Source organism: Gigantopelta aegis, chromosome 9 (genome assembly GCF_016097555.1).
Source record: "Gigantopelta aegis isolate Gae_Host chromosome 9, Gae_host_genome, whole genome shotgun sequence".
Lineage (NCBI taxonomy): Eukaryota > Metazoa > Mollusca > Gastropoda > Neomphalida > Peltospiridae > Gigantopelta > Gigantopelta aegis.
Window position 1 is genome coordinate 26521794 of NC_054707.1, and position 26157 is coordinate 26547950.

Below are 26157 nucleotides of genomic sequence, written 5' to 3' on the forward strand. Positions count from 1 at the left end.
TGAAGCCAATAAACTGGAGACATGGCCGTTACAAAAATAAAATTAAAATTTGAACAAAAAACAATGAACTCCTCACAAGCTCTAGGTGTGAGATTGTGATTGTACACGGTCAGTTGTAGAGTCATGCAAGTGAATGTCCTTGTGTATGTGGCGACTCAAGAGGTGTCATTAGCCAAAATATTTTGGTAGATGTCAGAAACCTAGATGACTTGGAACTAGTTGTGGTATTATAGTGATTCCAATTGCCCTGTTGAACAAATACAGCAGAAACTGTCTGGTAATATTATTTTAGACAGCCGATCAGAAAATATTTCCAATTAGTGTCATTATTTTAGATAATATGTCTGGACATGACAATACATGTTATTATCCTGCCTATCATTTGTGATATTGCATCATTAAGCATAATTAGCAATTCAGTGGGTACATCTATGAGTATACTATCGAATATGCTGGAAACTACATATTTCTGTCTTAAATATGAGCCAATTTGAGTCTTGATGACACAGTATGATGTCATATTTGAGTCATGATACCATAGGTTCGTCATAGTATACTTTAAACGAGATATTTGGATCCTTTGGTTTTATATTTTTATCTACTAAAAGGAAACATTTAGGAGATATAGGGCCTAAAAGTTGGTGTTTGCTGCCATGTTGGATTTATGATAATTAGCCCATTTCCCGACATCAGATGTTAGTAGATTTTGGATATACTGTTTAGTGGGGTCATTTTTACAATATAAGTACAGACAGTTGAAAATCGACAGCATCAACTTTGTTAGGTAATTAACTCCTTTTCTCGCACCAGAAAAAAACCCACAACCCTCAGCAAACATGATTATATGCGACTGGCACAGGGGATCTTCGTTAAGATACATGATACCTTTGTCATCGCCAAGGTAGCACACTAAGCCACTATGCTAACAAACTAGTCGCTTTTTGGCACTTTATTAACCTGCTGCAATAACAGAAAACACGCAGATCGGTCTAAAATGTGATTGTTCTGTACCTATACTTTCGTAAAGTGTTTATTTGAAGCCGCGAGAGGCAGGTTTTTAATGTGAGTTGCCTGCTTCCTCGGTTCAGTCTCAACTGTTGATGTTCTAGGCCGTAAACTTGCCAGCTTCGCTCGTTATCGTCTTCAGATTGGGTGTTCCTTGTTTTTGTAACATTATATGTTCAGGTTTTATCTCGTTCTTTCTGTAATGTATCTTAGCATATCTCTTGGGTGTACGGTTAATTATAACGTCAACACCCTGACCGTTCCACCAAAAGAATGTATCTCGATGCTGGATCGAAACCAGTGATGAATTCTATTTAATATTTATGAGCTAGTATGTAGTGTCGACTGGTCCTGTATACATTCCGCCTACAATGCATATTCGCACACACACGCACGCGCGCGCGCACGCACACACACGCACACACAGGAAGGTTTGAACATTGATTCTTATGTAAACAATTTATGTAGATTTCAAATCTGCAACTCTTACTTACCTAAACCTGTACGTTAATTGGGAATTTACATACTTTTAATGGTACGTCAAGGTCAATTGTGTTCGATCTGCTGCTACCCCAAAACAACAGTCCACGGGACAGACACCAAATTTCAGTTATAAGGGAGATTAAACTCTTTAAAAAAAATATGTGACGCTTAACATCCAAACTTTCCATTTTGATTTGCTCTATTTTCATAATTGGTCAATTTAACCCACATTTTCAAGGTCAAATGAAGGTCATTATTTCTGACTATATAATATGCTGTAAATGACACAAATCATTGGTTTCTTTTAATTCTTTCCAATAATATTGATCAATAATGTTCATAGTATGACATTTATAGATATATCCATTACACATCTAGTAGGGGTGCTTCCTGGTTGAAATTTCAGGGACAGATGCATAATTTAACAAAAGGGGGAGATGTAAAATAGATGTAGAATAAAGTAAAATTATATTTTTAAATTAACTAATGTTTCCAAAGATGTTTATGAATAAAAATATGAACTATAAATTAATATATGTTATGTTCAATATTTGGTTTTGGTGTAGAATGAAATGAAATATGCTTATGGGTATTGGGAATTTAAACAGATCCCATCCTTCTTTCTAAACGACTGGGTAAAACAATTTCAGGCACGTTTTGTTAGAAATGGGGACACATGTTTAATGCTATATAGGGTAAGGTTTACAAAGAGGGTAGGTACCCCGTCGTGTTGAGATCATTTAAAGTCATTTGGCACAAATTTAAGGAAATTTTTTTTTTTTTTTTTTATTTAATTTTTTGGTTGGGGGAGGGGTTGAATATCATCAATATTTAAGATATAATGTTATTATCTAATTAAAGACACTATGTGTAATAACTTGGCAATTAGGGATATAGTTACCCCTCACATAAAACAGTAACCAACCTTAGAATAATTAATTATTATCCTCAGTCGTCCCTACATCCAATACTCAAAGGACCTACAATTTACCAGGTCATGAGACTAGGATTACCAGTTATAGATATTATAAACCTCTATCCATTTGTTTGGGTAAGCGACGCCTACAGTTTACTTTAGTCGGCCTGACTTAGATTACCAGCTGCCCTTCCCAGAGTAAGCATAACAAGAATATACACACTTATTATAATATTTGAATGCCACAACAAAATACCTTTCAGTTACCACAGAGCAGTAAAACATAGCACCTTTGTCAACTGGACTAATATAGTTCGTCCAGCTGACAGCGTTTCCACATCCTCCATGTACGTGGTTGCCACCCAAGTCCCTATACAGAAAGAACTTCCAGCTTATATCCCCTCTTTTGGTCTTGCAGCTGGGTCCCTTATCGTTGGCAGTTCCGTCATTTATGGACGAGTGGCGAAATAATGGCCACACTAATTCTCTAAAACTACCAACAATACAGATACCATTTAACTAATAGGGGGAACCTTCTTGGGTTAATTACGCCATGCAATGGCTTTCGATCATTAAAGTGCTATTCCAGTTGTTTCAGACCCCGGTCAAAGGTTAATGTGAAGACGGCTGTCTCCATCACAGATGTTAAAACATGTAATTAAACGAGAGCGCTCTTCCTTGCACGAGTACTCGAGTACCGAGTCTTGCTAGACTCGGCCCGTGCCCGATACTCGTGGAAACCCTACTGCCCAGTATTTGATGACAACCCAAATGGTATCAAAGCTTCGTTGCTAGGGTGGCCAAGATAGCAAATCATTAATAGCGTTATGTGTCTGTCTGCATTCAACTACCACTCGAGAATATACTTCATGCTTGGAGGAAAAATAAATTTCCTCCAAGCATGAAGCATATATATATATAACTGCGTCATAATTTCCTGGGTGAATGTGCATCTCCAATCATGAGCCCATACTTACAAACTAATGTAACCCCATGTCCCATAGAATATTGAATAAAAAACGAAAATCATTGTTACTCTGATCTTGCATGATAAACTGGGATAATAACTCTGGCAAGGGAATGTTACGTAGAGTGATAATTTGTAGACTGACATTTTTTCTTACTTTACGTGTTTGATGGTTTTGCTCTGCTCTATGCATTTAACAAACCAATTGCAAACACATTTGTCAACATAGTTTTAGGAAAGAGTGATGGTTCTACCAGAAAAAGATGATATTATCGTTGACACTCATGTCGAGAAACAATACACAAAGCCACAAACAAAAATCTAAGACGTAGGAAAGGGAAAGGCAAATTTTGCACAATCATAGATGTGACATTCATTTGACACAAGTGTAGTTCCAATGTTTCATTAATTATTAGCGAAACCAACATGGTTCTTGCCATTCTTAAAGAATGAAACTGCTGTGGACCTCCTGAACTGAGGTATATGTATGTTGCGTGTACGGAGCTACTGAATGAGATGTTGGGATTGATACTCAGGTTAAGGATATTAAAACAACAATCTGTATTGGGTATCGGGGCGGGATTTAGCTCAGTCGGTTGAGTACTCTTTTGAGGTGCTTGCGTCGAAGGATCGAACCACCTTGGTGGATCCATTCAGCTGATTTTTTTTCTCGTTCCAACCAGTGCACCACAACAGGTCAAAGGCCATGATATGTGTTTTCCTGTCTGTGGGTAAGTGCATATAAAATATCCCTTGCTGCATTAGAAAACATACAGCGGGTTTCCTCTGATGACTACGAGTCAGAATTACCAAATGTTCGACATCCAACAGCGGATGATTAATTAATCGATGTGCTCCAGTGGTGTCATTAAAACAAAACAAACTTCTTCTTTTGGGGGGCTATATCCCTAAAAAATAAATTGAAATAGAATAAAAATTAATAAAGTTAAAAAAAACCTTCTTAAAATAAAACAGTGCATTTGAAGTTTATGCAGGGGATGTAGCCTAGTGTTAAAGCATTCGCTTGATGCGCTGTCGGTCTGGTATCGATCCCTGTCGGTGAGCCCACTGGGCTATTTCTCGTTCCAGCCAGTGTACCACGACTTGTATGTCAAAGGCCGTGGTATGTGCTGTCCTGTCTATGATATGGTGCATATAAACGACCCTTTGCTACTAATGGAAAAATGTAGCGGGTTTTCTCTCTAAGACCAAATGTTTGACATCCAGTAGTGTCGTTAAACAAAACATACTTTAAGTTTGAAATTTATTCATTGTTTTTGTTTACGCCCATACATTCGAAATATAAACAATATACCTCAGGGTCTGTTCTCACAGTGCGAATTGCAATAACGATCTGCAGCGTCTGGTTGGCTTACTGTTCTGGAAATGATCACAATGATGGAAAACATATTACAACAACAAACGGGCAACGTTCATATAAAACCGAGTATTCTAAAGTAATAAGTTCAGCATTATAACTAAACTTTTGTTACACTCACATGACATAACACAGGCGCTGGCTCACCCCATCCCCCACGTGATCATTTTCACAATACTAGTAATCGTTAAAACGTTTATTAATCGTTTCCACTCACTCACCACTTCAACTACACTTATTTTAATGTCGACGTTTTTGCAATACAAGATGTCTGATGACGTTGGTACGAAGGGCCTTTTGTTTCATTATGGTTTGATTCGCTCAACGTTCACAGTGTCATTGGTCATACCACAACACGTGTCTCATGTGGCAGGTCTCGAATCTAAAACGATGCTGCGAGATTCCGATGGACTCTGTACTTGAGAGGTATGTCCGTCTTCTCCAGGAACGGCACGTCCAGGGCGCCACAGTCTATGCTGAGAGTCATGTCTCTGAAATTCACCACACACTGAAACGGAGCATTAAAGTAGTATTATCACAGTGTGCTATTAAAATGGGCCCGTCACAGGTGAACATTAAAGAAGTAGAATTTTAGGTGAACATATTGAACTTGTTTACAAATACAAATACAGCCAAACGTGCGTCAAAATAGCATATAAAATAGTGTTAAAATGTTTCCTCTTAAAACCACCGACCCTAATTGCCAAAGTAAAAAAGTAAAGTTTGTTTTATTTAACGACGCCACTGGAGCACATTGATTTTTGTATCTTACCATCGGCTATTGGGCGTGAAACATATGGTCATTCTGACACTGTTTTAGAGGAAACCCGCTGTCGCCACATAGGCTACTCTTTTACGACAGGCAGCAAGGGATCTTTTATTTGCGCTTCCCACAGGCAGGATAGCACAAACCGAACCCAGTACCTACCAGCCTGTAGAGCGATGACCTAACCACGACGCCACCGAGGTCGGTCTATCTGCCAAGGTATGCACCTTGATGAACTAGAAAGACGAGGACGACCTGAAACACATTGGATTTATCCTAATTAATAATTAAATATCAGGTTTTTCCTCTGAAAACACCCACCTTATAGGTTATGAGGAAATCTATTCCAATTACAATATCGGGTATGTCATCTGAAAAACAAAACAATCAATAAATCAATAAGTAATGCATTAGGTTTAGTATGACGAATACCAACATAAACATAAAATGATAACATTACATACAAATATATATACACACACACACACACACACACACACACATATATATATATATATATATATATATATGCACGCACGCACGCAATCACACATACACATACATATTGTCTTGAGATATCGGCTTTATCTTGCGAAAGCTATGTCCACATATTCACTGATAGTGTTCACATATTTACATATTCGCATATATATAAATGCAATACACTTATTGCAACTGTTCTTTCCAAACAAAACTAGTATTAAAAGCTCTTTTTTGTCAACGTCCGTATGCAATTTGGCGAGCGGATACGATTTCTATGGCTATTTGGAGCGATCAAAATAATCGGGTCCGTATCCGGATGCCGTATACGAATAGTTATCATTGTTTCCGTATTCGTATTCGTATCCGGATCCGTATTCGTGTAGATGTGAACAGTGCTTTAGAATAGCGAAATCCACACGGCTCTTGCAAACGGCATTCGTTAATATTCGACCTGATTCCACGTAAGCGTTTTACGCCGTGTCTCACACACACACACACGCACGCACACACACACACACACACACACACACAGAGAGAGAGAGAGAGAGAGAGAGAGAGAGAGAGAGAGAGAGAGAGACAGACAGACAGACAGACAGACAGACAGAGCGACAGACAGACACACACATACACACACACAGACGGACACATGCACACAGACACAGACACACACACACACACACAGAGACAGACAGAAACAGAGACACACACACACACACACACACACACACACACATACACATATTGGATGATATAATAAATATACAACATAAATATTACTACAGCATTAAAATAATACAAGGGATTTACAAATATGATGTTTACCTCTCACTTCGAACCTGTAATCAAATCGACGGTCTTGCAAAAGGATTGAAGTATACACATTCGGTAAACGAGTATCTGGCAACCTGTAGAAATAATACTACAGTCAAATAACCACCCAGTATAATATTTCTATAATATCACGTTACAGTCAATATCTAACATCAATCAAGAAATAATACTAGTCAAGTAACCACCCAATGTAATATTTCTATAATATTACGTTACAGTCAATATCAATCAAGAAATAATACTAGTCAAATAACCACCCAGTGTAATATTTCTATAATATTATGTTATAGTCAATATCTAACATCAATCAATTTGTAAAATGACTCAAATTTTCAAGCAATTTGTAAAGTGACTGATTTACTTACAATTTTACAAATTGCCTAAATATTTCCGTCATACGAAAAAGGAGTCCATCTATCTTTGTTTACTGACACCAAATTATTTGGTAATGTGCAATAAATTGAACTGAATTAACAGATTAACTGAAAATGAATTTAAAGAAACAAAATGAAAGTAATGTGTATTTTATTTTATTTTTACTGACAAGTGTACATAAAAATGTTATTTTTTTAAAGGTATATTTTTGTGAACATTGGTTTTTGTTTTGAAAGTGTCCTCTGATATTCACTACCTTCTCGACCCTCCAGGCTTGTTTTGTATACTCGTGTAAAATGTTCATGCTTGTGAAATGGCTCTTTACATCCGTCTTTAAATATCTACTGTGTGTGTATATGTGCTGACGTATCTGTGTGCGTGCATGTGCGTGCAAGTGGGTGCGTGCATGTATGTGCATAGGCGTGTGTATGTGTGCGTGTGGTAAAGATGTATTACAAAATCTGCTGTGTACGTGTATGTATATGTGTATGTATGTGTGTGTGTGTGTGCGTGTGTATGTGTGTGTGTATGTGTGTATGCGTGCATGTGTGAATGTATGTATGCATATGTGCATGCATATGTGTGTATGTATGTGTGCATAAGTATGTGTGTGTGCGCGCGTGCATGTCTGTGTATGTGTGTGTGGTGAAGATTTCTTAAATATCTACAAGAGGAGGTTGTTTGGGAGTTTTTTGTGTGGTGTTTTTTGTTGTTGTTGTTGTTGTTGTTTTTGGGGGGTTTTAGAAGTTGTTTGTGGGGAGTGGGGGGTGGGGGGGTTGGGGGGAGGGTTTCTTTGTTTGTTTTCTTAGGTTTTTTTGACGTGACTAACTTAAAATGTATAGACTGTACAAAGAAACGCGTTCTATATTTGAAAACAGAACATCAACTACCATGCCAATGTTGGCCTAAAGATAAAAGACACTAACATACTTACGGTATTTTTAAGTATCAGTTCTATATTTTATGGCAGATATTCCTAATTTTCGCGAACACTTGGCAATATCATTGTTTTGGCAGTGATTCGTTAATGCTGTTTCACGACAATATCCCACTTTTATCGACAATTAATAATATGAACATTGGCTGCCGTTGTTGTTTGGTAGCTTTGATTGTAGGTTACATGTATACTAGTGAATAACTTGAACTCGTGGAAGACATTTACAGCACATCTGGTATTTGCAACAAGCCAAAGATAGACAATTAACATGTTATCTTTGTGTGCGATATTTGTATATTCACATCGTCTCGGTTAACATATCTGTTGACTAACAAAGCGAAGATCAAAGAGGTATACGACAATAAACCGCTTACCAGTATTGCTGGTTCATAAACGGTGCCAAGACGGGAGCTTGCATTTCTATATCTTCATAAACGTGTACTATTTTAATAGTACTGCAGTAAAGCTATTATCCTGTTCAATTATTTAGACCCAAAGTTTTTTGCAAATGTTACGTTTATTTCCTATTCGATATTTGTTTTCTTTGCATTTACATGAAAACAAATCCAAACCTCGACAGGTTTTATATACAAATCATCATATAAAATGCAAGAAGTTGACTTAATTCCACTTTTTAAAAATCTCTGTGTCGTTTGAATGCACGTTATTTCGCCTATAAATAACTAAGGTCATTTGCATATCAAAAGCATCATTCTATAGTGCGTTTCAAACTAATGTTCGGTTCTATCGTCCTATCCGCACAAATCGTAGTATGACCTATATTTAAGAAAATATCTGTAAACATGAAGCAGGCGCGGATTCAGGTGGGGAGTTCAAGTGACAAAACCTCAGTTTGAAATAAAAATATGTATCAAATATTATAATTATATTGTGGAATACACAAGCGCGCGCGCTGAAGGGAGAGACAGACATACAGGGAGAGAGAGAGAGAGAGAGAGAGAGAGAGAGAGAGAGAGAGAGAGAGAGAGAGAGAGAGAGAGACGTCATTTATGTAACGACGCACTCAACATATTTTAATCTATGGTTATATGGTTATAGGGAGAGAGAGAGAAGAATATGGTATGCATGCGATTGGTGGAGGTGTGACCCTCTGCACAACCCCAACCCCACTTAAGGCTTCTTTTGTATATGGAGCGGGACGTAGCTCAGAGGTAAAGCGTTCGCTCATGGTAGGTCGACTGATCGATCCCACATGGTGGACCCATTGGGTTGTGTCTAGTTCCAGCCTGTGCACCACAACTGATGTATAAAGGCTGTGGTATGTGCTATCCTGTCTATGGGATGGTGCATATAAAACGTCCCTTATTACTTATCAAAATTGCTTATCGGAAACAGTTGCCCATGTGGCGGTAGCGAGTTTCTTTCTCACTGTCATAATGCTCCTTAACCGTTTTGGCTGACGCCACATAAACGTATATCAAATGCGTTGAGTGTGTCGTTAAATAAACATTTCTCTCGTATGTATGTGTAGTTTATATGCATTTCTAGTCGATTAGTTTATAGGTTGTTAGGTTGTTTGATAGTGAATGATATGGAAATAAATTGTTTTTGGTGTTAAAGAGTTCATGCATACATTAAAGTAATACTCCTGATGGGTATGGAGAAATAACTTAATCAGTCGACGAACTCATTTCATCATCACTATCTTCGTTAAGGGGGACTATCACAGGGGGTATTTTATTTCTTATAAAACTATTTTGTTTTCTAAAATCTTCTTCGATCTTTATTACATGTTTAACTGCGTCAGAGAAGTGTGTAGGTGTGACAGAGTTCAATGCATGTGCAAGTTCTCTCCGCACCATGGTCATTTTACCATCATTATGACGAGCTATGTGCCCTTTGACTTGACTCCAGATCAGTTCTATCGGATTGAGTTCAGAATGTCTTGGCGGCAGTCTTAGACACAAGTGCCCATGGCGTTCAGCAATATCATCAGTAACAAATTGCTTTGCACATTTGTTACTTTTCACAAGTTCATAAAGAACTGGCTTTGTCATGTTACTCTCAAAAGGTATATTTTTTGTTTCGTAGCCACGACTGAATTTCTTCCTTTTTAGCGTTTAGTGCAGGACATCGTGTAATCTCAGTTAATTTGTTGTGGTAGCTTGCGTTATCCATGACGATAACAGAAGGTTCTGGTAGAGAAGGCATAAATTGTTCTTCAAACCATTTGATGAAATTGTCATGATTCATCTCACCATGATAGTCTCCGTCTGGTTTTTTAGCCTCAAAGATCAATTCACAGCCATCTATCAACCCATATTTATCACAGCCAGCATGACAAATAATAAGTCTTTTTCCCTTCCCAGTCACCGAACAGAATTTAGGAACTCGATTAGCAGCGTCTGATTTCGGCAGGTGATTGGCGGTACTTGTGCCCGGGTGGATATCTGTCCAGTGGTGGGATGTTGTGTGGTTGACATTCACCCAGGTCTCATCTTGATACACTATTAAATACCCCTGTTCTCGTAAACTGGATATTTCATGGAGATAGGACAGTCTCCTGTCTGATATATTGGCGTCCTCAAAAATCACTTTTCCGGTTGTAGACATATGTTGGTATTTAAAATCGAGGTCATGGAGTGTTCTTCGTAAAGTTGATATGGATATGTTGATTCCACATTCCTCCCTTAAAGCCACGTTAATCTTATGTAATGTAGGTAATTCGCCCTCTCTATAAAATCTGTATACTCGTCGTCTAATAACATCTTTATCAAATAAATCGATGGGTTTTCGGTCGCGTTTTTTAACAGTGATTTCTGTGCTTAGATTCGTAGAGCTTAGATTTTTCACAGTCTTTTTTACTATTGAAACCAAAACTTTAAGTGCAGCGGAAACTCGATCGACAATTCGATAAGAAGCATACCTAGGTCTACCGCGCTGATATTCATCTTCAAAATAATCGAAAACGTTCTTAATACACGATTTTACATCAACTGAAGTGTTTTTTCGATTTACCCATATTTTTCCTCAAATAACAATAACAAGAATGTCGACTAATACATTTTCAATGAATTTATATACCCTACCTACCTAACTTGTATTTTACGTGGTTTACACATTGCTACAATAGCACGTGCAGTCATAGATCGAAATAATGATGTTATTGACCAAGCAATGCTATCGTATTCTGAACAATCAGGGCTGTATCTGCGGGATGAAAAAGTGGTTGAACCCATACGAGTCCGAACAATAGCCATTTGGTTTTTCGCATTACAAATGTAACACTCCACCCCCAAACCCCAGCCCCTAGCACCACCCTAAATACTATATATATATATATATATATATATATATATATATATATATATATATATATATATATATATATATACACGTATGAGTTCCCAATTTAGAGGCAAATTAAATAACATTTTTATTATTATTTGATGTTGATGGCCTTTGACATTGTATCCCCCCCCCCTCTGGTCTTCTGGGTCCGGCCCTGCATTAAATTTATTTATAAATTTGGAAAGCACATTCCTGCGGTGTGTGAGGTGATTTGTGTTTATTACTGTACTACACCTCAGTTGTGTTAGGTTAGGTATAGTATGCTAATATATAATTGATATAATAAAATAAAAATACATAATACTTTAGCTAAATTTATTAAATATAATGCACCTACAAGAAAGGGTTACATGTTCTGTTTGTTTACATCTATGTTTAACGGAAAGATTAGACAATGCTGTTACACACTGCAAAAGAATAATAACCTTGATTTAGTGAAACAAGCTATAATGGCCTTCACGTAGCCTCAGATCCCAATGTTTTGATATGCAAATGACCTTAGTTATTTATAGGCGAAATAACGTGCATTCAAACGACAGAGATTTTTAAAAAGTGGAATTAAGTCAACTTCGTGCATTTTATATGTTGATTTGTATATAAAACCTCTCGGGGTTTGGGTTTGTTTTCATGTAAATGCAAAGAAAACAAATATCGAATAGGAAATAAACGTAACATTTGCAAAAAACTGTGGGTCTAAATAATTGAACAGGATAATAGTACAGTATAAGTCTGTATATAGAGAATACTACAGTCGTGTCCGTTAGATATCATTTATCTCACAACGAGTTGTTTTAAAATGCATCTAACGAGCGAAAGCGAGTTGGATACGTTTTTAAACAACGAGGTGTACGATAAATGGTATCTAACGGACACGAATGTATTATTATATTTCTTACATATTCTCAAAAACCGGTTTTAAGCCAATTTTAACATCTTTTTCGACTAAAAGTTATTTGCAGCCCTTTTGCTTGTAGCTAACTTACGCGTCACAGACAAATGATTGTCAGGTTAACTATACGTCACAGTGTACTCAATTTCGATCGTGTATATGAAATTGGTGACCTGGGCACTAATTCACTAAACTCTTGCAACTTTGCGATATCGCAGTGCAATGCTAAAAGACTTGCAAAGAGGATGCTTTGATGTCTAGCAGAGTCTAAGAGACCTTTGTGAATTAGTCCCCTGGTCATCATCTAGGAGCAGCCAGTCGTGTGCCTTGAAATTGTTAACAAACGTACATGTGTTAACAAGTATGTCTTATTGAAAATATCGAATGATATTCTCGCCAACGGCTGTGTAAGAAAACGTAATACATCATTCTACATTTGAACCTTTGGTGTTATTGGGATGAGACTCGTAGCAAAGAAAAGGTAATTAATCGTGTAAAACGACTATATTTGAAAGTAATGCTAGATTTTTGAGGACGTTTTAATGTTTCGGCTTCGATGGTGCAGTAGTTCAGCCGTCGGTTTTAAGAATGGTGATTATATTAGCACAAATATGAATTTAATCAATTAATTAATTATCCAGGTGCCTAAAGATGACAGATTCTCTGATTGACAGCAACAACGGAATTGTATTTGATGTGATTCGTATTTACACATATTTGAATATGTTAAATAGAGAATACTACATGAGCGAAAGCAACGAGTTGTAAGATAAATGTTATTTAACGGACAGCAATGTAGTATTCTATTTATTACATATTTTAAGTTATAGTTAACTTGTGTGTCACAATTACAGGTTAACTTGTACGTCACAAACTGATCGATTCGATCGTGCTTTTTTTCACTGGATGGTAAGACATTGGTGACCTGGTCATCGCCTAGGAGCAGCCAGTCGTATATTTTAAAAATGTTATCGCATGTATGTTTGTTAACACTATGTGTTATCAGAAATAACATGATGGTCTCACCAACGGGTGTGTAAGAAATATATATACATGCTGAGTAAAAAGTTCTTACAGCATGAGGATTGTGTCATCTACACTTACCTTAGTGTGTTAAACATGGACTTGCTGAGTAAAGATTTCTTATAACATGAGGATTGTGTCATCTACACTTACGTTAGTGTGTTAAACATGGACTTGCTGAGTAAATATTTCTTATAACATGAAGATATTGTCATCTACACTTACCTTAGTGTGTTAAACATGGACTTGCCGAGTAAAGATTTCTTATAACATGAGGATATTGTCATCTACACTTACCTTAGTGTGTTAAACATGGACTTGCTGAGTAAAGATTTCTTACAGCATGTACTGATGAGGGCTTTGCCATCTACGTCGGATACCTGGAATGATTGTAATAAAAACGTGCTTCCATAATTACAAAAACTGCTATATGTTATTTTTGTTTAATAATGCTTGTTATATATAGTCAGATACTTAATATAGAATTACATTTAGGCTAAAACAAATATTTATAATGTTATATTTCCATTTTATAATTACTGTTTTGTAATAGGCGTCTTGATTGGTTAAAATGTTGTCACGTGATCTAAAAAAAAAAACGTTCATTCTTCCATGAACGTGAAACCTGCACTTTTTCGGTAAACAACGGAATCTCCAAGAATTCCATCGTTTCTATTTTTATCCCAATTCAGGCTTTAAACGACTCTGGTTTTGAACTGAGATACATAATGTATACGACAGGCCACAAAAACGAAGCTTCTATTAGAAGTTATAGCAGAGAATGCTCAACAAATCAAAAGAGAGACATGAGCGTAGCTCTGTCATATTTGACAAAAATACCAAATGGACAACTTACATGCGCGAAAACACATACGCCTTCGTGCACAATTACGCGACCTGTCCTTTCCGAGAATAATATCACACAATCACAAACTTCCTCTAAAATCCACACACACAGTAACACTGACCCCACTTTATCCCATTCAAGTCAGTCTTCGCATTAATTTTCACTAATTTAACTTTTGACAACTGCAATTTTAATTTAGTAGATAAATCTTCTAAATAATTTGACGCTCTCCCGTATGTTAATTAGTTCAAAATTCATATCCTAGCCGTTTTACAACAGCTCTTCCATTTATGTATATAGATCGTTCAATTCTTAATTAATTATCGTTTGATATTTTGGAGAAAAAAATGTTTGCGTTATGCGTTAACGTTTTATCCACATTTGATTCAGAAAAATCCCAATTTACAAAAACCGTTTTGTAAATCATTATAATGAATCGGAGATTTGACGGAAAAAAACGAATGTAACTTTCTAAGGGAATTCTCTTATTTGTGTATTCATACAGTTGTAAATCATTGTGGAATAGAGTTCGATTGTGTTTTTTAAAGGGACATTCCTGAGTTTGCTGCATTGTAAGATGTTTCCGACTAATAAAATAGTTCTATGATTAAACTTACAATTTAAATATATTTTCTGGTTTAGAATATCAGTGTCTGTATATTCAATGTGTTTCTGGTCGTCTTAATATTTGTAAGAAGCCCAAACTGGATTTTGTCTTCAAATAATTTCGTACGTACGAAATTTTTTTATTTTTGGAAATAAAATTAAATTTAACCTAGTACAAATATTAGAACGATCAGGAACACGTTTAATATACAGCCACTAATATTTTATGCAGAAAAATATATTTGATATGTAATTACAATCGTTAAAAAAGTCTCTGTTAGTCGATAACCAATCTTTAAAATTTGCTCCACTATTACATGTGGATCTAACAGCAGCCAGTTGATGCTCATGTCCACCAATCAAAACCTTACTTGCAGAATCATGCCAGTGATTTAAAAATAATTTGAAAACATTCCGAATTATCCTGAGGGTATACGACATGTTTCGTGTGAATTACGAATGCATTAAAACATGTTTTATTTTATAAAATAAATAATTTGTAATGTAAAACTGAAGGATTTAGTGGGGGTTTTTTTTATAAATAAATAATTTTTAATGTAAAATTGAAGACTGATAACCCATCCCGTACGTATTGGTATGGTTCGCTGTACTGCGGCCATTAAAATAGACTCGCCCGATATTTTTAGAATTTGTATGCTCCCAAATAACGTCATAAAAGGCGAAGTGTGAAGGGTCAATATTTAAATTATTATTTACAGACGAAATGTTACCTGGACATTGGAGACTACGCAGTGTTGTTAGCAATCTGATTAAAATTAGTTCTACTGGTCTAAATAAGGCATTCGTAATTCACATAAAAACATATCGTATACCCTCAGAATAATTCGGAATATTTTCAAATTATTTTCAAATCACTGGCATGATTCTGCAAGTAAGGTATTGATTGGTGGACATGAGCTCCAACTGGCTGCTGTTAGATCCACATGTAATAGTGGAGCTAATTTTAATTAGATTGGTCGATAACATCTTAAAAATTGCAGCAAACTCAGGAATGTCCCTTTAATATAGTTTTGTATAATGGCAATATTAATGCATTTGGAATTATAAGCAGACGCGCTACGCCATTCATACAGTGTGTAAAACGGTTTTGGTGTTTATCATCGCACGAACGTCAAAAATATAACGTTCAATTCTTAATTAAACCCATACCAAATCGCAAAACAGTTTTAGCTTAATCACAGTGTAAATTAAATTTTAAAAAGTATTTCCATATTACCATCTAATTGTTAAACGTGTTTTCTCTTTCTTCTTTTTGTTGTGTAATACAGGGATGAAAGCCAAGGTGAAGCAGCGGCAAATCTGCCTTTAGTTTCTGTACTGCATTATCGATTAGTCCATACATAGGTTGGTCTCTGTAATGAGAGCGTATTTATGTCCAAATGTCCGTCTAGCTCTCTTACAGTCAGAGTACTCGGGCTACTTTTGCCGTTAACGGAGTTAGTAGTTGTCAAATACATGGGAAGTAACTTATGGAATATCCTTTGGATGTTCAGTGACAATTACCCCCCCCCCCCCCCCCCCCATGTGTAATATGTTACTTATTCCCCATATGTGATATGTTACTACGGTACATATTAGACGTAATTTCAGTGTTCACCTGACCTAACACGTGATCACAGTTAGCTGGCATTATGACCGTTTTCCACGTGGTCATTTGACGCGCTGTGAGAGCGGTTATCAAACACCTCGCCGTGCATTTTTTTATGCTTTCGTTTTCCACATTGCATGCCAGGGCCGTAGCTAGCAGGGGGTAAGAAAAAATTCGTTAAGCATTATAGAAAGTTAAAGAAAAGGAGTTTTAGACTATTAACTACTCAGTTGCCCCCCCCCCCCCAAACAAAAAATCCTAGCTACGGCCCTGCATGCCTACCACGTCAAAAACCGCATAGATGAAAAAACGACTTGGTCTTGGTTTAACCCCACCCCCCCCCCCCCCCCCCCAAAAAAAAAAAAAACCAACAACAACACCCCAACAACACCGCCGTTCGCCACATAAACCAGATAGCGTTACAAGATAACTTACATACATCCTTTGACAGGCCTATACATGCAATGGAGTACTGGTTGGAATTGGAAAAAATATATATTATTCGAAAGCAAAGAATCGGTCTCTTGACCTATAGTCAGTGAATTGATATATTAAAGCTCCCATATCGCCTCTCCATGATTTAACTTTGTTTATTAAAACAAAACACAACCATAACCACCATTTTAACTTCTTACTATGACGTAATATACAAGTCGTCGCCATTATATATATATATATATATATATATATATATATATCCTGATCTATAATATATATATATATATATATATATCCTGATATAATATATATATATATATATATATATATATATATATATATATATATATATATATATATATATATCCTGATATATAATATATATAATGTACAATTAAGCAGCTCAGAGTATCGATATAGCGAAAACTGTTTATCTAATGACCCAGCAGGATGTGTAATGAAAATCGAGTGAGGGGGAATGGAAATACACTGTTAATGTAACTGTTAAAATATTTAAAAGCATACCCGCTATAAACAAGTGTAGTTAATTCTGTTACATTTTATAAATGTGTCTTTTACAAACTATAATGAAGACTCACCTTGCACTCTACAAAGGGCGGTGTAACGACTGGTTGTGCGGTCGATCTGTGGGTGTCATAGTGAACGTCGTTGTGGTTGCAGACATCGTTAGCGGCTTCGTCTGAGGATATCAGTGTAACTTCAGAGAAAAACGCATTCTGCAATAAATAAATACATTTTCATTAGTTTATATTTATAAACAAAAAACGCGAAAGGTCTTTTATTATTTACATTGTACTTACTTGGATGTGGATGTAAAATTAATGCTTCAAAATGCATTACAGACAAGCATGGTGAGAGCCAAAACGCACTACACCTTTAACAAACACGTTTTCACTACCAACAGCTTGGATGCTACCTAAAATCTAGCAGGCGTGCAGAAAGTGGCCTAAAAGTGCTCTAAAAATGACCGAAGTGGCAGCTATCGTACTGCCAGCTAATTGTTTTTATTTTGTTTTTGTTGTTTTTTGTTGTTATTGGGTGTTGTTTTTTTTTGGGGGGGGGGGGCGGGGGGTGTTATGAAAGTATGGGTTCTGACTATCTCCTGGGTAAAGATTACCATGAATACCTGTGGGGGAACATGGTCAAATGACGTCATCAATATAGCCGCCTAGATTTTGATATTTTTGCATCTACTTCCGATAGAGTCTTCGTTATCTTTAGTTGCTTGGTATTTTAAGCCTTTACTAAGTTTGGAAATGTTATAATATAGTTTTAAAACAACATTTATTAATTTTTGTGTATTAATAATTTTTTAAACAGTAGAGAGCGCTTCCAATATGGTTGTCTCCATGCCAATAATGCTGGGGGTTTTAGCGATGATGAACTTAGATTTACTAAATTTAAGCTGTGGCAGCTTGTCTGGTTATAACCAATACAATGCCTTGATTCCTAATACAAATTAATTTTAAAAACATTGCATTATAATATTTTGGATCCTAATATTTAGTGTCTGACTGTATCTTCACAAGAAATATGCTAGTGTTACCACCCCACCCTCTGGAGTAGATGTAATTTATTCATTATGTCTACTGGTGAAGCATAGGTTCAGCAATAGTGTAGTAAGGCATCCTAAGATGATGAAATGGTTTAAAATGGGGTTTTTTAAAATATATGAAAAGTGGTAACTCCAAAAAACTTAACATTTGGCGAACAGAAAAAGCCAATTTCTATATACACCAACATACTTTTTAATAATTTGTTTTATAAGTTTATATTTTGACTGTAAGTCTCATTCTGATTAATTGTTATTTTCTTAATCTTTGTCCGATCGGACTTCCATTCCTCGGAAACCTAGTCTGTGTGACTTTAATGAAATTAAGTCTGTGGGGCGTGCATTCCTAGGAATTTAAGTCCGTGGGACTTTCATTCCTGGTACTCCTAGTCCACATGACTTTCATTCCTGGTACTCCTAGTCCACATGACTTTCATTCCTGGTACTCCTAGTCCACATGACTTTCATTCCTGGTACTCCTAGTCCACATGACTTTCATTCCTGGTACTCCTAGTCCACATGACTTTCATTCCTGGTACTCCTAGTCCACATGACTTTCAATCCTGGTACTCCTAGTCCACATGACTTTCATTCCTGGTACTCCTAGTCCACATGACTTTCATTCCTGGTACTCCTAGTCCACATGACTTTCAATCCTGGTACTCCTAGTCCACATGACTTTCATTCCTGGTACTCCTAGTCCACATGACTTTCATTCCTGGTACTCCTAGTCCACATGACTTTCATTCCTGGTACTCCTAGTCCACATGACTTTCATTCCTGGTACTCCTAGTCCACATGACTTTCATTCCTGGTACTCCTAGTCCACATGACTTTCAATCCTGGTACTCCTAGTCCACATGACTTTCAATCCTGGTACTCCTAGTCCACATGACTTTCATTCCTGGTACTCCTAGTCCACATGACTTTCAATCCTGGTACTCCTAGTCCACATGACTTTCATTCCTGGTACTCCTAGTCCACATGACTTTCATTCCTGGTACTCCTAGTCCACATGACTTTCATTCCTGGTACTCCTAGTCCACATGACTTTCAATCCTGGTACTCCTAGTCCACATGACTTTCAATCCTGGTACTCCTAGTCCACATGACTTTCAATCCTGGTACTCCTAGTCCACATGACTTTCATTCCTGGTACTCCTAGTCCACATGACTTTCAATCCTAATATTCATAGTGCGCTTGAATTTTATTTTCGATATCTTGCTTATTACATATATATGATTCATAAAAATCCCTGAAATAAAACTTTGAAAACTGTACTTAGTTCTAGTAGTTAGTACTAAATTAATAACTAGTACAATAATGACCAGTTACTACAATATAAAAATAACAGGAATAATAAACATGAAAAATTGCCTTTTATAGATGAACAGTTACAAATAGCATCAAAATATTAGAAATTAATTATCACTGACTGCCGTATGGCAGTTTTGACCATCATAAGCATAAGAGACGAAATAGAGAGAGGAAACCCGCTGTCGCCACTTCATGGGCTAATCTTTTGTGGAGCACTGGCTGGAACCAGAAATAGCCCAAATGGAGACACCGACAGGGATCGATTTTAAACCGACCGCGCATCAAGCGAGCGCTTTAACATTGGGCTACATCCCCAACCCACCCCAGAAAAAAGGGGAGTCTGTAGGCCTATTTTGACCAAAACTGTCAGGTAAAAGTGTTATGAGTAGTTAGTCTGCTTTAAAAGTATCTCTGTAAATTGTGTGTGCATATTATTGACAGTAAAATAATTCTTCAGGGGTTACTGTTTGGATTTAGTCGGTGTAGTGACCTATTGAGCTGTTAAAAATCACTCTTAGTCATTGATATTTCTATTCATTGATAAACCTTAATGAAAACCATTTAACATATTTTTTATCAATGATATGGTTGGTTCGGACTAAGATATCATAGAGCCCAGAGTCTGACATGTCATATGTTAGACCAAATTAATGTTTGACAATGAGAAAAATTTACAAAGCAGGCACATGTTCAGTAAGTTATGTAGGGGGGGGGGGGGGGGGTCTAGACTGTGGCAAGTAGAAATTTGCTTTGAAGAGAGGTGTTTAGACCACGCCACCCCACCCCCACCCTATGTACACGCGCCTGCAACATTATTGACAAAAAGACACAAACTTAAAATTATATAATAACAAGATAATTTATATAACGTAAATATCACATTTTTATAGTTTAATTATTATTATAAAATACCAGTACATAATGTGTAACAGATAATTTTGTTGGTATATCGTACGGGCAAGTTATACTTATTTGCGAGTACTAATACATGTAACATGCTTCGAATTATGGAAAATGTTTTCGAGTTTTCAAACATTATTTTTAAATGTTTAAGCATTTATTAGTTTGAACAACACGCAATAAATAAAGACCTTGGTTCTGCTCATGTAATAAGGTCAACAAGATGTGTACATATAATGATAAACAGAAAATATTTAAATAAGGAGAGGCGCCAGTATCCTAAGTTAATTAAATAAACCAGAAAGGAAACTGTTTTTCGTTTTGCTTACATTATAATTTAATTTGTATATGTACCACCGGACTTAAATGTTGATTGTCCAGGAATGCAAGTCCGGCCCGGACTTGATATCCTGGCAGTCAGACCATTATTCCTAGGGCTTGCATTCCTAAGAGATTAAGTCTGGGCAGACAATTGTTTCTATGCACATGCATTCCGTTTACACCGGTACTATTTTAACTCACATTAATATTAAACTCGGACAATATTAACTCTAATCACACCATGACATTCAAACTTTCAAACTATTCCTCGAGTAGTATTCATTAAAATGTGATATTTTCTAATAGTTTTATGACATGTTATGTCTTTCTTGTTATTCTGTTAAAGAAATTCTGACTGGTCCAAATGGATGTAACCGTTAGATGATTAGCGATTCATTTGTTATTTTTTATAATTTATTTTATTGTTTGACCAAATGGCATTTTAACCAAATGGAAGTGAACCGTTACGTGTAGTTTCAAGTCTGAGTTTATACGGTAACAGATGTGCTGCACAAATGTATTTGTTACTGTGATAATTACAGTTATAAATTTTTTTTAAATCAATGTCTGTGCAGTGGCGTATGATATCAGCAAAGCATCTTCAATAATATATACCTCAGTTCAACAATTATTGCTGTAAATGGATCTTTGAAAAATGAGAAAACGATCTACCTAAAATTGAGCAAAGATCCGTCATGCGTACAACTCATTTCCTAGTGACATGATAACACTTCCTAGTGACATGATAGCACTTCGAATTACCAGGTAGGGGTTATCAGGTCAACAAGAAGCATGGTACAAGCAGAAAAAGGTACAAAAAATGTTTCTATACCGCTTTTGACTGACACATATTTCAAAACTATAACTTGAAAACAAATACCAGTGAAGCTCGCATGTTACACCGTTATCTAAACCTCGCCAAATAACCACGATATCAAAACGTAGTAACCTGATATTCTATATTTATCATCATTAATAACCTGTCGATTTAAAGAGATGGCAGCAAAGTTATATGCCGGTCAAACGTATTTGTTAATTTTTGTTTTGAAATGTAAAGATTATACATCGGACAACATGTCCATAAAAAAAATTACAATCAAATTATTGTATTCACTCTAACAGGAAAATATGTTTATTTTTGGGGAAGAATATAATATTTTTTTAATATTATTATTATTATTATTTAACAATCGTTTTAACATAGCAATACAAATGATACTGATAATTTCATAGAGGGTTGAAAGGTTAAGGACGTCACAACGCTGTTTCCTACCCATAATTCTTTGAGGGTAAAGAATGGCTGTTGTTTTAATACTAGTAATTATGTGACGTTGATTTTGTTTTTCTGTTTACTGTTTACTCGTTATTCTTGATGAAAACATTTTATGTCTAATGACAGTACTTTACAATTTTTATATTCTCGAGTTCATTATACAAAGACTATGTTTTGAATAGTTATTCATCACAAATAAATGTAAAAATAATAAAATATGACACTTGCAACAGTGATCATAAACCTTTTAAAAGATAAAATTTAAAATTTTAATATTTTTTTTTATTTTTTTTTATGCCCTTTTTGTATTCTTTTTCCCTTTCAGATAAGTTTGGTTTAAATTTTGTAAAGCATCGCAATGGCAATGTTATATAATTATGACCAGGTGTGGTATTATTGTTATCATCTTCATCATCATCATCATCATTATCATTATTATTATCAATATAATATAGTGTATACTATACTATGCTATGCTATGCTATGCTATGCTATGCTATGCTATGCTATGCTATGCTATGCTATGCTATGCTATGCTATGCTATATTCATAAGCGTACAAGACAAGGGGGCGGGGTGCAAAAATTATACAGATATTCGGGCAAAACTCGAGACATTTTTACCATGTATTTCTATCATTCTACCTGCAAAATTAGTTGTAATCCATGCAAAAATGTATAGTGATTCGTTTGCAACCCTATATAGCTGTTCGGTAGTAATGCTAATATGATTAAATTAGTTTAGTTTAATTCGGGCAAAACCCGCCTGCCCCCTACAAAAATGGGAGCCCGTACGCCTATGATTATATTATGGTTGTTTTGTTGTTGTTGTTTTGTATTAGTCTATGATAAACCACTTGCTTTCTGTCTAGCCGCTGTCTGGAGGTCGGTGCTGGTCACGTGGCGTTGGTCGGAGAGAAGGGCGGCGTCCCCCGGTCTACCCGCGGGTTTACGTTTGTGGCGCAGTTCAGCCTGCTTGATGATGTCCTCGCTCATCGTTCCTCGTCGTGTGTCTAAAAATCAATACACACCAGATCCGCTACACTACATAGTATACACCGGAGTCATGGCGGGGTGGGGCGAATAGCGCATGTGTGTGGCTGGTACGTGCCTATCATACACTCATGTTTGAACATACGCACGTACGCACGCACACACGCAAAGAAGAATCATCAAGTTCCAATATTTTGAAAGATTCCATATACATACATACATACATACATACATGATAATATACATTGTGTGTATACAATATGCAATACAAAACATTGATATTAGTACAAAACATTGACATTTATACAAAACATTGAAATTTTATACAAAACCAGTTTATTATGTTGTGAATTGATGTCGCATTTTTATGTGTATGCGAGCGCGCGCGTGTGTGTGTGTGCGTGTGTGAGTTTATATGTGCGTGCGTGTGTGCGTATGTGCGTGTGTGTGTGTGTGTGTGTGTGTGCTATAAAAAGAGTTTCCATTATTAACATCTACGTCGTGGCCGAAGACGCCTGTTGACGAGGCCTCAGCGACTGTCGCCTGTCAGATGAAGCCACTCGGTAGAAGACGGCAGGTGCTCGGCAGTAATTGCCACTGTAAGAATTTGTCGGGCTCACAGAACGCGAGCTGTGATTTCGTAAAATAAATGTGTGGATTCACATATGAGCGCTCAGTTAGATTTTGCACCATTCCAAAAGGAAACATATTAAATGTGCAGTCATCAAATAATACCGCGCGCGCGCGCGCGCATACACATACACACACACGCACACACATTAATAACGTTTATACTTAAAGGACAGATAACTACATACCTTGCCGTCAGTTGAAAGGTCGTTCATAAAACATGTATACTTCTTTGATAAGAAGTGGTCACTGTATTAATGATGGTCACATCATTATCCCTGTCACAGCGCCAGCACTTCGGTGCAGACTGGTTCTCTTGTATAATTCAAAGCTGCAGACCTACAACCGTCATGCAATAAGTCAGAATGGGCAGATCGATAAGCACTGATTAAGCCGATATTATTGCGTGCGTAACAAGCAAAATTGGATGTGGAGTGTTTGAACCAAGATTGGATGCCAGCATGTTAAATCCTCAAGCTCATATTGAATGCACTGGTGGAGCAAAGGAATGGTTTGGGGCTGTTTTGGTGGAGGAAATACATTTTATTTTTAGTCGGTTTTCAAATGAACGAAATGTCATTTTAGAAAAAATAGATTTCCTAGAAAATCTCACCTTGTGAACTTCCCTTGAGACCCGGACCCTTTGTGAACCCTAACGACTCATTTCCAAGATTTGTACAGTGGTGAACAGGTAATCGGAAATCGGTTTGGTTTTTGTGGATAAATTTAAAGCATAGTGATGAAATATTATTTTTATTTACTTCAGTTCCCATACACTGTGTGAGAGTTTAACCCCGCAAAATTTGTATTCATATATTATTCGACCATGGCTTTGTGTACGTATTTTGGGCAATTAGAAGTCAATTAATCCTTGTGTTGGGGTGTCGTCAAATATTCCTCATCATAATCATAATGTGTTTGAAAATAGAGAACCGCTACTAGAAAATTATAAAACTAGAATGAGCCAGCCCACTAACCGACCCGTGCTCTCGTCCATGGAAGGTTCGACAAAAAATATTTACAACTTGGAAGTTATTCGTATATTTTTTAAAATAGCAAGTTCCCAATTAGTAATAAACTATTTTGAGAGTCTATATTTAAAATTAAAGATAAGAAAGAAATGGAAAGCATTTTTAATATGGTTATACAGGCCTCGATGATGTCGTGATTAAGCCATCGGACATAAGGCTGGTAGGTACATGGTTCGCAGCCCGGAACCGGCTCCCACCCAGAGCCGGTTTTAACGACTCAAGGGGTAGGTATAATTACACCCTCTTCTCTCTCACTAACAACTAGCAACTAACCCATTGTCCTGGAAAGGCAGTCCAGATAGCTGAGGTATGTGCACAGGACAGCGTGCTTGAACCTTAATTGAATATAAGCACGAAAATAAGTTGAAATAATACGACTATTTGGCATCTAACATAATGGTTTATGATATACCAGTACCTGTGTATTAGATCAGACAGAAAACAAACCAAAGGGCTTGCCAAGAGGGATCGATCCTACGATATCTAAAGCTCGTTTGATAATAATTTATTGTCAGCAGCTATTTTTGTTCCTTGTAGATCCTGCATGATAGCAGGTGATGTCTTGGTATTATCTGTTAATGATAAAACAAATCAATTATTGGTTACCATGGAAACATATCCACATCAGTACTAATAATTTGAAGCGTGAGTCCTTTGACGGAATTGACGAGTTAATTTGCTTCTCGAGAATTGTGGCCTAATTAACGGGAGCGGATTCAGGAGTTTTCTAGGGAGGGGATGCAACATTTCAGAAAGGGAGTCTACAGAATTCAAGGCGAGGATGAAACGTTTAAAAAAGGCACCTTCATTATTAAAAGTACATTAACAGATATTATAGTATAACATTCCTTTTATTAAACACCAAGCTGACCAATGATAAATTACATATTCCTCAAATAACATTTTACAAACAAAAAAATGCCTATCAAAACAAAAAAAGGTTCTTAATAAATCGTATCAAACTATATAGATTAAATTGGATTTTTAATACAAGAGTGAAGACAAAATGTTAGAACAGCCAAGGTGTGCAATGTTACCGAAGTAATCGATAATGCAATACACGAACACTAAATGTGCTTTACCTGGGCTGTGCCATCAGTTGTCTTCACACCTGTATCAAAACATCAGATTTAACCTGTGCAATTAGATGGTAATTTGTAAAGAAATGTTTTATTTATTTATTTATTTACATTGAATTTTTTTATCAAATGTTATTTGAGTTGGTATGGGTTTGAAACTAAATATAAGTTTTTAT

At 36.3% G+C, this 26157-nt stretch overlaps 1 protein-coding gene across 2 annotated transcripts; it reads right to left on the reverse strand.

The window, feature by feature from the left end:
* Positions 1–4621: 4621 nt before the first annotated feature.
* Positions 4622–24189, reverse strand: LOC121382129. 2 transcript variants are annotated; one of them, XM_041511636.1, is made up of 7 exons: positions 24060–24189; positions 23110–23261; positions 17465–17602; positions 13663–13745; positions 6821–6903; positions 5837–5886; positions 4622–5257 (listed from the first exon to the last, which is right to left on the reverse strand). In XM_041511636.1, exons 2-7 carry the CDS (start codon positions 23242–23244, stop codon positions 5132–5134), a joined length of 615 nt encoding a protein of 204 aa, XP_041367570.1. In that variant the 5' UTR covers positions 23245–23261; positions 24060–24189; the 3' UTR covers positions 4622–5131. The 2 variants fall into 2 exon arrangements, with proteins under 2 accessions (XP_041367570.1, XP_041367571.1); XM_041511637.1 differs by lacking the exon at positions 23110–23261 and having other exon boundaries at positions 24060–24177.
* Between the last annotated feature and the right edge of the window lie 1968 nt (positions 24190–26157).